This window comes from Sinocyclocheilus anshuiensis, unplaced genomic scaffold (assembly GCF_001515605.1).
Source record: "Sinocyclocheilus anshuiensis isolate Anshui unplaced genomic scaffold, SAMN03320099.WGS_v1.1 scaffold274, whole genome shotgun sequence".
Classification (NCBI taxonomy): domain Eukaryota; kingdom Metazoa; phylum Chordata; class Actinopteri; order Cypriniformes; family Cyprinidae; genus Sinocyclocheilus; species Sinocyclocheilus anshuiensis.
Window position 1 is genome coordinate 1,952,182 of NW_015547698.1, and position 12,564 is coordinate 1,964,745.

Here is a 12,564-nt window from a genome sequence, read left to right on the forward strand (position 1 = left end):
TTTTTGGCTATTGCTACAAATATACCCCAGCGACTTAAGACTGCTTTTGTGCTCCAGGGTCACATATCAGATGCAATTCAGAAAGCTGCTGTTAATATCAGGCCTCACCTCTCCAGCGGACATAGACGTTCTCATATTTGGTGTCCTTCTGTCCCTGGTCTCAATGTGCCTTTCTGCCCAGTCATAATGGATAAAAGACCGTCTGTTCTCACGGTTGGACGTCCGCTCCTTGGTGTTGCCCGGTGGTTGGCTCTTGGCCCTGGATGGTTTTCTTGATACAGATAGCTGAGATTCATCACTATCCAGCTCTTTATTAGGGTAGCACGGCTCTGAACGGGGCGCCCGCTGTCTCTGTCGCCGTTTTGGATTAGATTCTGATGGTCTGTTAGGAGTCACATCTTTATAACCATTCTCTGCGACAAAAGAAAAATGAGTAGTTTGTTTAAAGGAATAGCTCACTCAGAAATGACAATATAAATCAGGTTTCAGTCATTCCAACACACTGAAGCTGGCAAGACATGAACCTACCCAAGCGAAGTGAGCTTTCCACGGTTGCACTCGTATCTGTGTGAACTTCTCCATTCACCTGTGGCTTCCAGGAGCTCGGAACCTCTGCGTTCTCGTTCTTGGACTCTGATGGGGATGTGTAGTGTTTGGCATTCGAGACATTCCCGTCTTGCAGTTTGGGACTGGACCTTCCGCTCGAGTCGGACCCGCTGTCCCATCCGTCCCCAAATAACGGTCTGTGTGTCTGCTCCATCAGCCTCCGCGTCAGTCTGTATTTCACAGAGTCCTCGTAACATTTCGAGAACGTCTGCCACTTGGGATCTCTGAACTTCTTCATGTACTCCGTCCGGATCTTCTTGGACATGATGCTGTTATTGGAAGACATTTGGCCCTGCTGAAATAATCACCTACGGAGTGAACATAATAATGTGTCAGTCTTGTCCATGCACGTTCGCATACTTCACGACTCACTCACCATCTGTTCTTAGTAGTGCATAGTGTGCATTGCGATGATTTTAGTATTGCAATCAGTTACTATGCACGGAGGAGTGTATTGCTATTCCTGTTCTTATAGTAGGTTACAGCCCAGTGCACACATTATTTATTTATATTCTTTACATAATACATAAGCCGATGTTACATCCGATCTCTCTAAAGAGCATTTCTTACGTTCTTGGGACGTTTTTAATACACGTTTATTAATAAATCGCGACGATGCTGCCGAGCATGTTCATGCATGCTTAATAATAATCTATTACAACACACTACATTAAAAAGAGGTGCAATCATAGTCATTGTCATTAAGAAACTGGAAAAAATCATTGAAATATTAGTCGCTAATGCAGAAAACAGTCTGATTAGGGTGGCAGCGCACTATGTTTACAGGTCTGTCTTCACCTGAGTATGTAGATAAACATTGACTCGGATAAATGTAAGCGCTTTAAACTCACCCACTCCTTTCTTTTCCGTTCCTTGTGCTTTAGCGTTGGATGAAGTCGTACATTTGTATTCTTGCATCCTTATGAATTCCAAATGCATCCATCCATCATTGTTGAGCGCCTGCTGCGTACTAGAAAAACAAGCCTCGGTGATATTAGGGCTTTGGTGATTTACAGTGCGCATGCGCACTCCATCACTTGGACTGCCCGAGGACTTGATGCGCAAATACGCACGCACAATCCAATCTACCGTTTAATTGATCCTGATTTGATTATAATCGTCTACTTTATTCCAGTGGATAGAAGTTGCTAATTATTTGTGGCGTTAGACGTTTTCCTAATATTTTTGTAATGGCTGGAGAACATCAGGTGACAGTCATTATACTACATTCCTAGTGATACACATACATTACTAGTGATGAAACTTTCTCAGCGCATGCGCAGAAAAGGTCTTTGTCAGGAAAATATTTGAACGTAAATATGAAACAAAATATGGGGTATGGACATTTTTGGATGTACTATCTTCTGCCCTTCAACTGAATCTCATATTGATTTTTATATCTGTGCTGTTGGTTAAACGTTAACATGAATGAGTCGAAATTAGCTCGTACTTATCAACAACAAAACATTTTATGGCGGTATGATACATTGTTGGTAATACCATAGTACTTTGGTTTAAAAACATTTTTCTTTACAGCTAACAAAAGTTACCATATAAAGAAGAAAATTATTCAGTATTAAATCAGTACTGTTATTACTTTGAAGTTTACAGTATTAAATCAGTACTGTTATTCCTTTGAAGTTTATAAGTAATCAATCTAATCGGGTATAAGCTAATAAAGTTTATGATTCCTTTATAAACTGTAAGGCTGTCAGTGCTACTGTAATGCTTCTGTGATCCATTAATTGTCCCATACGCATTCATCCTCCATTAGAGCCCACTTAAACAGCCCAGATGTTTTATAGTTGTCAGATTACAGACATAACAAGACTTCGCGCCTAGAGGTTGGATAAATTATGTTTAGTCTGTCTCAGTGTGGGCTGAATCCTAGTGTACTGTATCTTATAAGAATACTGAAATGACATATTCATTGACGAGTACCATGTTTAAAAATAGATTTTCAGTTTTATTTGTCTGTTGAAGTGTGATTTGTGTTGGTCATCAACTGGACCGGGTGTACATTGGAACGTATATCAGAGTCACTGGAATCTAAGGGAGCGGGGTCCTTCCATTTCAAACAGCATTCGCCAAAATACCAAGCCATGGAAGTCAGTAATAAATACATTTGTGTGCAATGAGAGTGCTTGGTATTTTTCTCTCCCTTGACGTTAGTGTCCTTTTCTCAGTTTATGCTCCTACGTCATCGCATAAATGACGACTGTGGAAAAGCTGTCCACAGGAGCAATGCGCCGTCGCTTGGTTCCTGAGCAGGAAGCAATGATAGGATGGTGAGCCGGGCGCTTAGAAGCACTTGCGGTGGACGATGCTGGGGCCGGCCTCGTCGTATTCCTGCTTGGTGATCCACATCTGCTGGAAGGTGGACAGGGAAGCCAGGATGGACCCGCCGATCCAGACGGAGTACTTACGCTCAGGGGGAGCAATGATCTACAGAAGAAGAGGAGATCAAATATTATCCAAAAAACCAGCAGTTTTAAAGTCAACATGGAAAAAGCAACTCGGCAAAAAGCTTGAGTTTTAAAGCTCTAGGCCCTATTACCTTGATCTTCATTGTGCTGGGAGCCAGGGCTGTGATCTCCTTCTGCATACGGTCAGCAATACCAGGGTACATTGTAGTACCACCAGAAAGGACGTTGTTGGCGTACAGGTCCTTCCTGATGTCAATGTCGCACTTCATAATGCTGTTGTAAGCGGTCTCGTGAATGCCAGCAGACTCCATACCTGTGCAATTGTTTTGATGAGAGCATATAAATGGTTGGAGGACTAGAAGGTAAGACAACAACTGATAATTTCAGATGTTTTCAAACATACCAATGAAGGAAGGCTGGAACAGGGTCTCAGGGCAACGGAAACGCTCGTTACCGATGGTGATGACCTGACCGTCGGGAAGCTCGTAGCTCTTCTCGAGGGAGGATGAGGAGGCGGCGGTGGCCATCTCATTCTCAAAGTCCAGGGCGACGTAGCAGAGCTTCTCCTTGATGTCACGGACAATCTCACGCTCGGCTGTGGTGGACGACAAATCGAGAGTTGTTTATTTGGTCTGTTTCACACATGCTACAAATATCCCAGTAAAAAGTGACAAGGTACACACCGGTTGTGACGAAAGAGTATCCGCGCTCGGTCAGGATCTTCATCAGGTAGTCTGTCAGATCGCGACCAGCCAAGTCCAGACGCATGATGGCATGGGGAAGAGCGTAACCCTCATAGATGGGCACATTGTGGGTCACACCATCGCCAGAGTCCAGCACAATACCTAATAACAGCCGGGAACCAGAAATCAGTCAGAGCTAACAGTAAGCATTACAACTGTGTCAAATGCCCTGTGTGTAATTATATAACTGTTGCTCTTTCAGTTACAGCATGTTGTCTTACCGGTGGTTCGGCCAGAAGCGTACAGGGACAGGACGGCTTGGATGGCCACGTACATGGCGGGGACGTTGAAGGTCTCAAACATGATCTGGGTCATCTTCTCACGGTTAGCCTTGGGGTTCAGAGGGGCCTCGGTGAGCAGGGTTGGGTGCTCCTCGGGGGCCACGCGGAGCTCGTTGTAGAAGGTGTGGTGCCAGATCTTCTCCATGTCGTCCCAGTTGGTGATGATGCCGTGCTCGATTGGGTACTTCAGGGTCAGGATACCTCTCTTGCTCTGAGCCTCGTCTCCAACATAGGAGTCTTTCTGACCCATACCGACCATCACACCCTATGAGCAAGGGATACAGCATGATCAGAATAGCCCAAAGAAAACCCATACAATCAGTCCCTTGGGATGGCAAATACAGATCCAGGCAGGATCTCTGTATGTACCTGGTGACGTGGGCGGCCGACGATGGAAGGGAAGACAGCCCTGGGGGCGTCATCACCGGCGAAACCAGCCTTCACCAAGCCAGAGCCATTGTCGCACACCAAAGCTGTAGTCTCATCGTCATCACACATCTTGATGGTTTCTACAATTAAAGTCAATGAGAAAAAGCCATAGAGAAGTTGAAGAGGGCACTACAACCCCGACAAAATCATTATCACTCAAACTGGTAACCAAGTTTGTTGAGAACTGACTGCATTATCCAAAACAAACAAACAGACAAATGTTTAGTTTACATTGAGAAACTGCATTAATAGGATTCTTAATTATAGCATACTAAATAGCTGAGTGGAATCTGAATGAAAAGATGTGAGAAACAGTTATTTTTTATTGTCAAATACGATTTGTATTTCCATTTGCACCAATATGATCAAATAAATGTAAACATACTAAATTGTTAAAAATAGCTAAACAAAAAACGCACTCCGATGATTTATATAGTTAAAGACCACTGTTTTTAAATTAAATTCACAGTTAAGATACACAGAGAAAAGTTTCTGATATGAGTGAGTGCAATGAAGTGAATAAAAAAAGTTGTGATATTATTTTTTAAAAGTCAAAAGCGAAACCGCTGTATAATGATTAGCGTCAAATCCTTGCATTCACATTGTACATTTTCCGATTCCGAATCGCTGTCCTTTTTAATCTAGTTTCCGACCTCGTGAAATAGCGCTTAGGCCTACCTGTGGCTGCTCTCAGAGTCGTGAAGTCAAACTGAAGTGCCGCCGGCTCCTGCTATATGACCCGCAGGCGCTGCATCTTATATACACACGTCCTCTGCTTTTCCTGCTCTTCCGACAACCATTAAGGAATGTCCGTGCATTCGAATGGAATTCCTCCCGATCCTCGTCCATATTTGGGTGTCGGTGGGTCTGCGCCGCGCCGCGCTCCTGGCTCCATATATGGCGTTCCAGACCCCGAACCACAGCGGGCGGGCGCAGCGCCGTGTAAGGCGAGTCCAGGGCCACCATACGAGTGAGTGCACACAGAGTCCAACACTGGCCGTTTGTTGACTATATCTCAATATAAGGGCATGACAGTGGGTTATGATGGTTTATCATTACATTTTACCATTGATCAAATGAAAATAAATTCAAGGTCTAATATAAGTTGCTTTGTATAAATGTAAATGAAAATAGCTTCTTTTTCTTTGGTGGGATATTGATTCTTATCTAATTCTTTTAATCTCAGATATACTTTAAATGTAAATTTTTGCAGTGTATCATAGGGTGAAATCAGGTAAATTGGGCTGTTTTTTGAAAGTCATGCAAATAGTGGCTTCGTTTGCACGAACTGACCAATATAAAGCCTATAAACATGGCATTTCTGAAATAAATTAGGGATTTAGTCAGTCTATGGCACTGGGATAACAGCATTCATTTCAGCTTCTTCCTTTCCCATAGAAAGCCACAGAAGCAGAAGTTGCATTCCCGAAACTGGATAAAGGGGAGGAGAATCTTGGAAAAACATATTGGAAAATCTCTTATCTGAGTCTGATGTTTAGCTGAACAATGCAGTCACCATATTAAGCCCTTAAAATATACTGTCACCATCAAAAGAAGGATGGAAACGTATTCTCTTAAGCTTGTTCATCAGCTGCCATTACATAATAATTGTAAAGATGTGTTGTGAAATCATGGTAAAAGTATCACCAATGACCAATATTATCAAAATAGCCACTCAGCAACCCTCTCTGCCTTTCTGAGAACAGGAACAGGATATTATAACGATGTTTTACCTTCTTTTACTTGGAGATGGTTATTAAATTAGAAAGTCATTAGTTGACTATTAGACAAGCACGACCCTGTGGGCATTTCAATGATATTTGATGCCAAGCCTAATGCCACATCATAAACAAGTGAGTATCATATTTCCTCCTCGAGTTCCAGTTTATGTAGTCTTTAGGGATTCCAGAGGCTCCCACCCCATATAGGGTGCGAGTATCATATTTCCTCCTCGAGTTCCACAGTTTATGTAGTCTTTAGGGATTCCAGAGGCTCCCACCCCATATAGGGTGTCAGAGAACCCCCCTAAAGTGCAGCTTATTTACTGCAGACGCCACTAATTTTACCCTCTTCCCTATTTTTATGAGCTCAGGGGAGACAGTTGCTTCTCCATCAGTTCAGCTGCTCTTTTCACACCAGCTGCTGGAGGACGGAGTGGGAGCGACAGATGAGAGGAAGGAGTGCAAGAAAACAAAAAGACGTTCTCAAATAGAGCCTTGCACATACAGAGGTCCCAAAGGGTTTAGACACTCAGTAGTGTCTGTACTACTGCGTTAGATATCTAACCGAGTGGCTTCTGCAAACAAATGCAGCTAAAACTTTTCTGAACCATTCGTGCATTTTAAACTTGATAAACTAGTGTAATGACAAACACAAATGAGCGTCATTCTGAACGTTGTATCTGTAGTTTTATCTTTTTGTGAAATGTTTTGCTCTAAAAGTGTGCATGACATGTCCATAAAATGGTCACTTAAATGCATCTTTTAATGCTGCTCAAAATTCAATGTAAAGACGTAATGTTGCATAAAATCCACTTATATTTGCCTGCTCTGACCCACCTCTAGTATCAAAGCATACAGTTGTAATTATTGTATAAATGCATTTATGCCACTTCAGAAGCACTTCTGTGCCACCTTTGCAGAGTAATTTTGGCATTACATTGATGTTTTGTTATCTAATGCAATGACGTTCCGACATCTTAAGAGTGTGGCCTAAGAATCCAAATACATTTAGGTTCATTATCTTTAAGAAAACACCATAAAACCCAAGCTAACGTCACCATTTGGTTAACACTATTTGTCTTGCAGCAGAAGATTACCATCACTGAACTGTCTGTCATCAATTACAGAAATACAGTTTATTCAGAAAATTCAAGCGTTGGTTCATGTAATTATTATTATATATATTTTTTGAAACAGTACAAAAAAAAGTTGGAATATTAACAAGGAAACAGTAAGCAGAAACAGTAAGTAATGTCAAATCTGAGCTTTCTGGTAGTGCTCATAATTGGCTCGCAGGAGGAACTCAAAGTACGGTTTTGATTTGAGACTCTCCAGCTCATCTTCCTGCAGAAGATCCTTCACGTCAGGCAGGTACGACTGCAGAGAAACACCTGTGTGCACAAACACAAAACACACTCTGGCTGAATATGCAGATTTTGCATTGTAACTACATGTCCTGAAGTAGGGTTGTCCAAGCTTTGGATGTAAGATACTATATTGTATACTTCATACCTGCTAAAATCAAGTCTCAAATAAGCCCTAAACTACTTTGAAACCTCAAGACAAACTTCTAGAACAACTGTGAGTGTGTGATTAGCAGAAAAGAGAGTCACTGCACCTTCCTGGATGAGTTTCTGTAGGATCTTGACGAAAGTGCTGTCTCTGGCTGCTTCTAGAGGATCGTCATTATCATCAGACGATGACCAACTGCAACCAGTCAGTCAATGGAAGACCATTATAGTCACGTAAAATGAAACATCCATCCACACTAATCTCATTTGAGTGAGTTTTGTGATGCTCACCTCTCCTTCCAGTCTTTCTTTAAGGCTTTACTGAAGATCTCACGTTTTAGGGCATCGAGATCAACTCTATCCTCCTACAGGCGATGAATACATATTAGAAACACATGTGTTTGGAAAAGTAGCTTTTTTATGTTTTTAACGTAGCCTTTTATTTATATAGATACCTCCTCCAAGTACTCCAGCAGATCGAGAGCTTTCTTGAAGTCGTACTCGTTGGCTCCACGGTTCTCATCGCAGATGTACAGCTGGACACAAGGAAAAGAGAGACAAAGCAAGAGAAATGAGGATGAAGAAGTCTGAAGGAATTAAAAACTGCTGCCAAATGCACGTGACCGCAGTATTTTTGTAGTTTACTCACATTAATGAGGTTACGAGGGCTCAGTAGAGGCATGCTGTCTGGGTTCAGCTGCTTCTCGTCCAGCAGCTGTTTAGGAAGAGTCTCCTGATGAAGCAGAAACCTCTCCTGCTCCACTATATCTACACCAACACACACCGGACAACAGCAATTATGTTTCAAAAAATGTAATATGGCATAAACTGATCAAATATTTAGGGGCTCAAGAGTTTATTTGGGGAGGAAAAGAGGGAAATGCAGGTCAGATTTGAACCCATGGCGCTTGCATGAGCACCAAAGGTTGAGCATAAACTCCCATTTTTCTCTGTGTCTACACAATGATAAAATACATAAAGCATGCATCATTTGCTCCTTATTCTGTCAATGATGAATGGTCTAAAAATGCTTGGTGGGACATGACAAGAGAAAATAGAGAAAAAGTAAGAAAATAATAAAAATATGAAATCCATTTTATATGGACTAAAACAGATTTGAAGACAAATCAAATAGTCGTCATGACTTTCAAACTCATATGAAGGCACATGACTGACCGTTGAGCTGTCTGCGGTGCACGGCTTCAGGCATGTCTGATGCCAGAGCCGTGAGTTTGCTGAGGGCCAGCAGGGTCTTCTTCTTGCTGAAGTATCGTGTCTCCATGTTGGCCTGACTGTACAGGGTACGATGGGCCTGTCGTGAAGAGAACAAAGCATTTATAACACTACAAGTGTCAGTAACCTCGTGGTGTGCACTTTAGCGTATATATAAAAAAAATACAAATTAAATATGTATTTATTTTATTCCTTTTTTTTTTCTCTTACTCTCTGATAGTCTTGCACATGTATGTCATGTAGCCAGCTGAGGTGATCGTGAGCCTGCAGGAAACTGGCCAGCTGCTGGTGCGTTGCTATTGGCTGAGACAGCAGCTTCCCTCTCTTGCCTTTCTCCATGTACCAGCGGAACAGGAAGTCAGCGAAGTTCTACAGGAAACACAGAGGGCTGTGAGTAAATGCATTCGGCACAGGTACTGTAACTGTGATTTCAGTATGTTTTTCTTAGAGCTGTATTCCAAGAATTTCAAAGTGCCCATGTGCAATGCTCTTTAATTTAACAAAACATTTCTATAAATACTGAAATATTGTCTACTAACCAAAAGCTACTTCAAACTACACTATCCAGAAGCATCTATTGATAATATAGTAGCGGTTAAAAGTTTGGGATCGCGAAGATTTTTTAAAATGTTTGTGAAAGAAGCCTCTTATGCTCATCATGGCTGCATTTATTTGTAATATGAATAAAAAACATAACAAATTGTGAAATATTAAAAGAACTGTTTTCTATGCGAATATATTGTAAAATGTAATGTATTCCTGTTATCAAATCTGAATTTTCAGCATCATTGCTCCAGTCTTCAGTGTCACATGATCTTCAGAAATCACTCTAATATGCTGATTTGCTGCTCAAGAAACATTTCTGATTATTATCAGTGTTGAAAACAGTTGTGTTGCTTCATATTTTTGTGGAAACTGATAAATTTTTCCAGGATTCTTTGATGAATAGAAAGTTCAAAAGAACAGCATTCATTTGAAATAAAAATCTTTATAAGATTAAAAATGTCTTTACTGTCACTTTTGATCAGTTTAATGCATCCTTCATGACTAAAAGTATTAATTTCCTTTAAAAACACTATACGGACCCAAACTTTTGAGCGATAGTGTATGTGGCTTGTGTTGACATTTAAGAGTTCTTGGTCCGGTGGGTTTCTTACCTGATCAGCGAATTTGACCATGTACTGCTGTAGTCGACTCTGGTTATCCGTTCGCTCGCACAACTGCACCAATATGTCAAAGTCACAGTATTTCTCCGCCAGTGCCGCAACCCACTGATGCTGACCCAACTCCACTGCCACAGTCACAGACAACACAAAACTATAAAGCACATAATCTGGTCCGTTTCTCAGCTTATTCGGACATGTAAAATGAGCAATCAAAACTCACGGAGAGGTGCAAGCAGCTCCGAGCGTTTCTGCGTGTACTCGTTCTCCAGCATGACGTAGCGCTCCTGTTGTCCGGTGCGGCGGAGAGACGTCAGCTGAGACACGTAACCGCTCAACAGAGAGTCCAACAGCGCCACCAGCTGCTCGCTCAGCACGCCACGCAGCTCCGCATCTGCGTGAGGATACGCCACGCGCAGGATCAGCTCGTGCTGCCGTGTGATGACGGTCCGAACTCCACCCGCTCCTCCTGAGGCTGAGAGGAAGAAACTATGACGCTCACACTGATGGAGAGCTGCTTTTGTGTTTATAGTGCTGTGGCAGTCAATGAAAGAAGAGGAAGTCCTTTCAGGTGTGTTTACCTGTCCATGGGATGTACTCGGGCTCAGGGCCGCAGTTCTCTGGCGCTCTGTACAGAGATGCTTTGGTCTCACGGTACTGCGCTGCTGCTTGAAGCATATCCTACCACACAAAACAACATGATTATTCATTTCACAAACTGGAAAATAATGATGTGCAAAATATTCTTTCATATTTAGTTTTGTAGGAAAAACTTTTAACAATTTGCTTTACAAATTATACAATTATTAAATACATTTTAAAAATGTATTTTATATTAAATATTAAATTATCAGCATTAAAAAAACTGATGCTTAAAACATGGAAAAAAAAATCAGGATTTATTTAATTTGTTTATTTAAAATATTTATTTATTTAAAATAGAACTCTCTTGTAACATTATAAATGTCTCTACTGTCACTTTTTTTTTAAACAATGATTTCTGAAGGATCATGTGACACTGAATACTGGAGTAATGATGCTGAAAATTCAGATTTGATCACAGGAATAAATTACATTTGAAAATATATTCAAACAGAAAACAGTTCTTTTAAACTGTAATACTTTTTCCACAATATTACTGATTTTAATGCATTTTGAGCACATATATGCAGCCTTGGTGAGCAGAAGAGACTTCTTTCAGAAACATTTAAAAATCATAATGTTTCCAAACATCTGTCAAGTACTGTGTATTCTACAAAAAATCTCTCTCTTTATGGGATAAAAATGACAAGTACTTAGATACATTCAACCTGGCCCACAGATTCAAGAATATCTGAATGCAGGAATTAATGAATAAGTAAGAAAGACTGCTGTGCACCTTGACAATGTCATTGACGTTGAGCACCACCTCGGCCCACCTGGTGGCATCCGAATGCTCTTTTAAAGCTTTTTCCTCCTCATCCAACAGACACTCAAAGATGGAGGAGATCTGAGACACCTGGAGACACAAACATGAGATAAAGCAGAGAGAAATATATATATTCTCCATTGCAGTTTGATGAACAGGGTGCTGAAGTCTGGCACCTCTCTGAAGAACACGTCCGCGGGCGTGAGGTTGGCCAGTATGTCAGTGTTGCTCTTCTTCAGTGCTGACAGGATGGCCGTGTTCACCAGCTCTGGATGCTTGGCATGATGGTTCTTCAGCACGATGGCGGCCGAGAGCTTCTCCGCATGTTCACATAGCAAGAGTCGCGTGGCCATGGGGGACATGCGCACCGTTGTGGAAGTGAGACGATCTAGAAGTCCTGTCTGTAGAGCGGACAGAAAGAAAGAAAGAGCACTGCTGAATACTGTGAGAAGAATGAAAGCGTATCTCATAGACTGTGTGGCTATTGAGGAACCTGAAGCAGGAAGTCCATGAGGCAGCGGTGAGCTATCATCTTATCCTCCAACTGATGAAGCAGGATCAGAGACGTCAGTGTAAATCCAGCGCCCTCTACAGGACAAAACACACAAACTACAAATTGACCAGGGTCCAAAATTTACAACTTTTACCATCTTAGGTTTAACTTAGAAGTTTGTCTTTTAGACTCCATGCGACAACACATATGTGGAATATTCTCCACAATAAGCCACAAAAAAAGAAATGATAAAGAACAAAATCAAAATGTGCCTGACAGGTGTATTTTTTACCAGAAACTAGCTCATGAATTCAGGCAAAAACAAAAAACAAAAAAAAAAACAATTACACTCTAAATAAATCAATAAAATTTATTGAGAGGAATTATTTTTTGAATTTTATATTAAATATATAAGTTAAATAATATATAAAAAGTCTCTCTTTATTATTTTGTTTGAATATACATGCACACAAACATATATATATACACACACACACACACACACATATATATATATATATATACACACACACACACATATATATATATA

At 41.1% G+C, this 12,564-nt stretch overlaps 3 protein-coding genes across 4 annotated transcripts in view; all 3 read right to left on the reverse strand.

Moving 5' to 3' along the window:
* Positions 1 to 1,676, reverse strand: part of LOC107703825 (centriole, cilia and spindle-associated protein-like) — a 5,548-nt gene extending 3,872 nt beyond the window's left edge. Inside the window, exons 1-3 of one of the 2 annotated variants that reach the window (XM_016506581.1) lie at positions 1,458 to 1,676; positions 529 to 914; positions 109 to 413 (exon numbers count right to left, since the gene is read on the reverse strand). In XM_016506581.1, coding sequence (XP_016362067.1) covers positions 109 to 413; positions 529 to 892 — 669 coding nt within the window. In that variant the 5' untranslated portion in view covers positions 893 to 914; positions 1,458 to 1,676. The remainder of the gene's footprint in view (positions 1 to 108; positions 414 to 528; positions 915 to 1,457) is intronic. The other variant, XM_016506580.1, reaches the window with a different exon arrangement.
* A 908-nt stretch (positions 1,677 to 2,584) lies between these two features.
* LOC107703824 (actin, alpha skeletal muscle 2) lies at positions 2,585 to 5,286 on the reverse strand. Its single transcript, XM_016506579.1, has 7 exons — positions 5,164 to 5,286; positions 4,426 to 4,565; positions 3,997 to 4,321; positions 3,716 to 3,877; positions 3,436 to 3,627; positions 3,164 to 3,345; positions 2,585 to 3,051 (listed from the first exon to the last, which is right to left on the reverse strand). Exons 2-7 carry the CDS (start codon positions 4,552 to 4,554, stop codon positions 2,908 to 2,910), a joined length of 1,134 nt encoding a protein of 377 aa, XP_016362065.1. The 5' UTR covers positions 4,555 to 4,565; positions 5,164 to 5,286; the 3' UTR covers positions 2,585 to 2,907.
* Positions 5,287 to 7,200: 1,914 nt separating this feature from the next.
* LOC107703827 (nuclear pore complex protein Nup133-like) overlaps positions 7,201 to 12,564 on the reverse strand; it is a 12,891-nt gene continuing 7,527 nt past the window's right edge. Inside the window, exons 14-26 of the mRNA XM_016506582.1 lie at positions 12,015 to 12,109; positions 11,698 to 11,922; positions 11,492 to 11,611; positions 10,695 to 10,794; positions 10,337 to 10,588; positions 10,108 to 10,241; positions 9,161 to 9,319; positions 8,894 to 9,029; positions 8,367 to 8,485; positions 8,173 to 8,253; positions 8,009 to 8,082; positions 7,825 to 7,913; positions 7,201 to 7,597 (exon numbers count right to left, since the gene is read on the reverse strand). Of these exons, the coding sequence (XP_016362068.1) occupies positions 7,461 to 7,597; positions 7,825 to 7,913; positions 8,009 to 8,082; positions 8,173 to 8,253; positions 8,367 to 8,485; positions 8,894 to 9,029; positions 9,161 to 9,319; positions 10,108 to 10,241; positions 10,337 to 10,588; positions 10,695 to 10,794; positions 11,492 to 11,611; positions 11,698 to 11,922; positions 12,015 to 12,109 (1,721 nt within the window). The 3' untranslated portion in view covers positions 7,201 to 7,460. The remainder of the gene's footprint in view (positions 7,598 to 7,824; positions 7,914 to 8,008; positions 8,083 to 8,172; positions 8,254 to 8,366; positions 8,486 to 8,893; positions 9,030 to 9,160; positions 9,320 to 10,107; positions 10,242 to 10,336; positions 10,589 to 10,694; positions 10,795 to 11,491; positions 11,612 to 11,697; positions 11,923 to 12,014; positions 12,110 to 12,564) is intronic.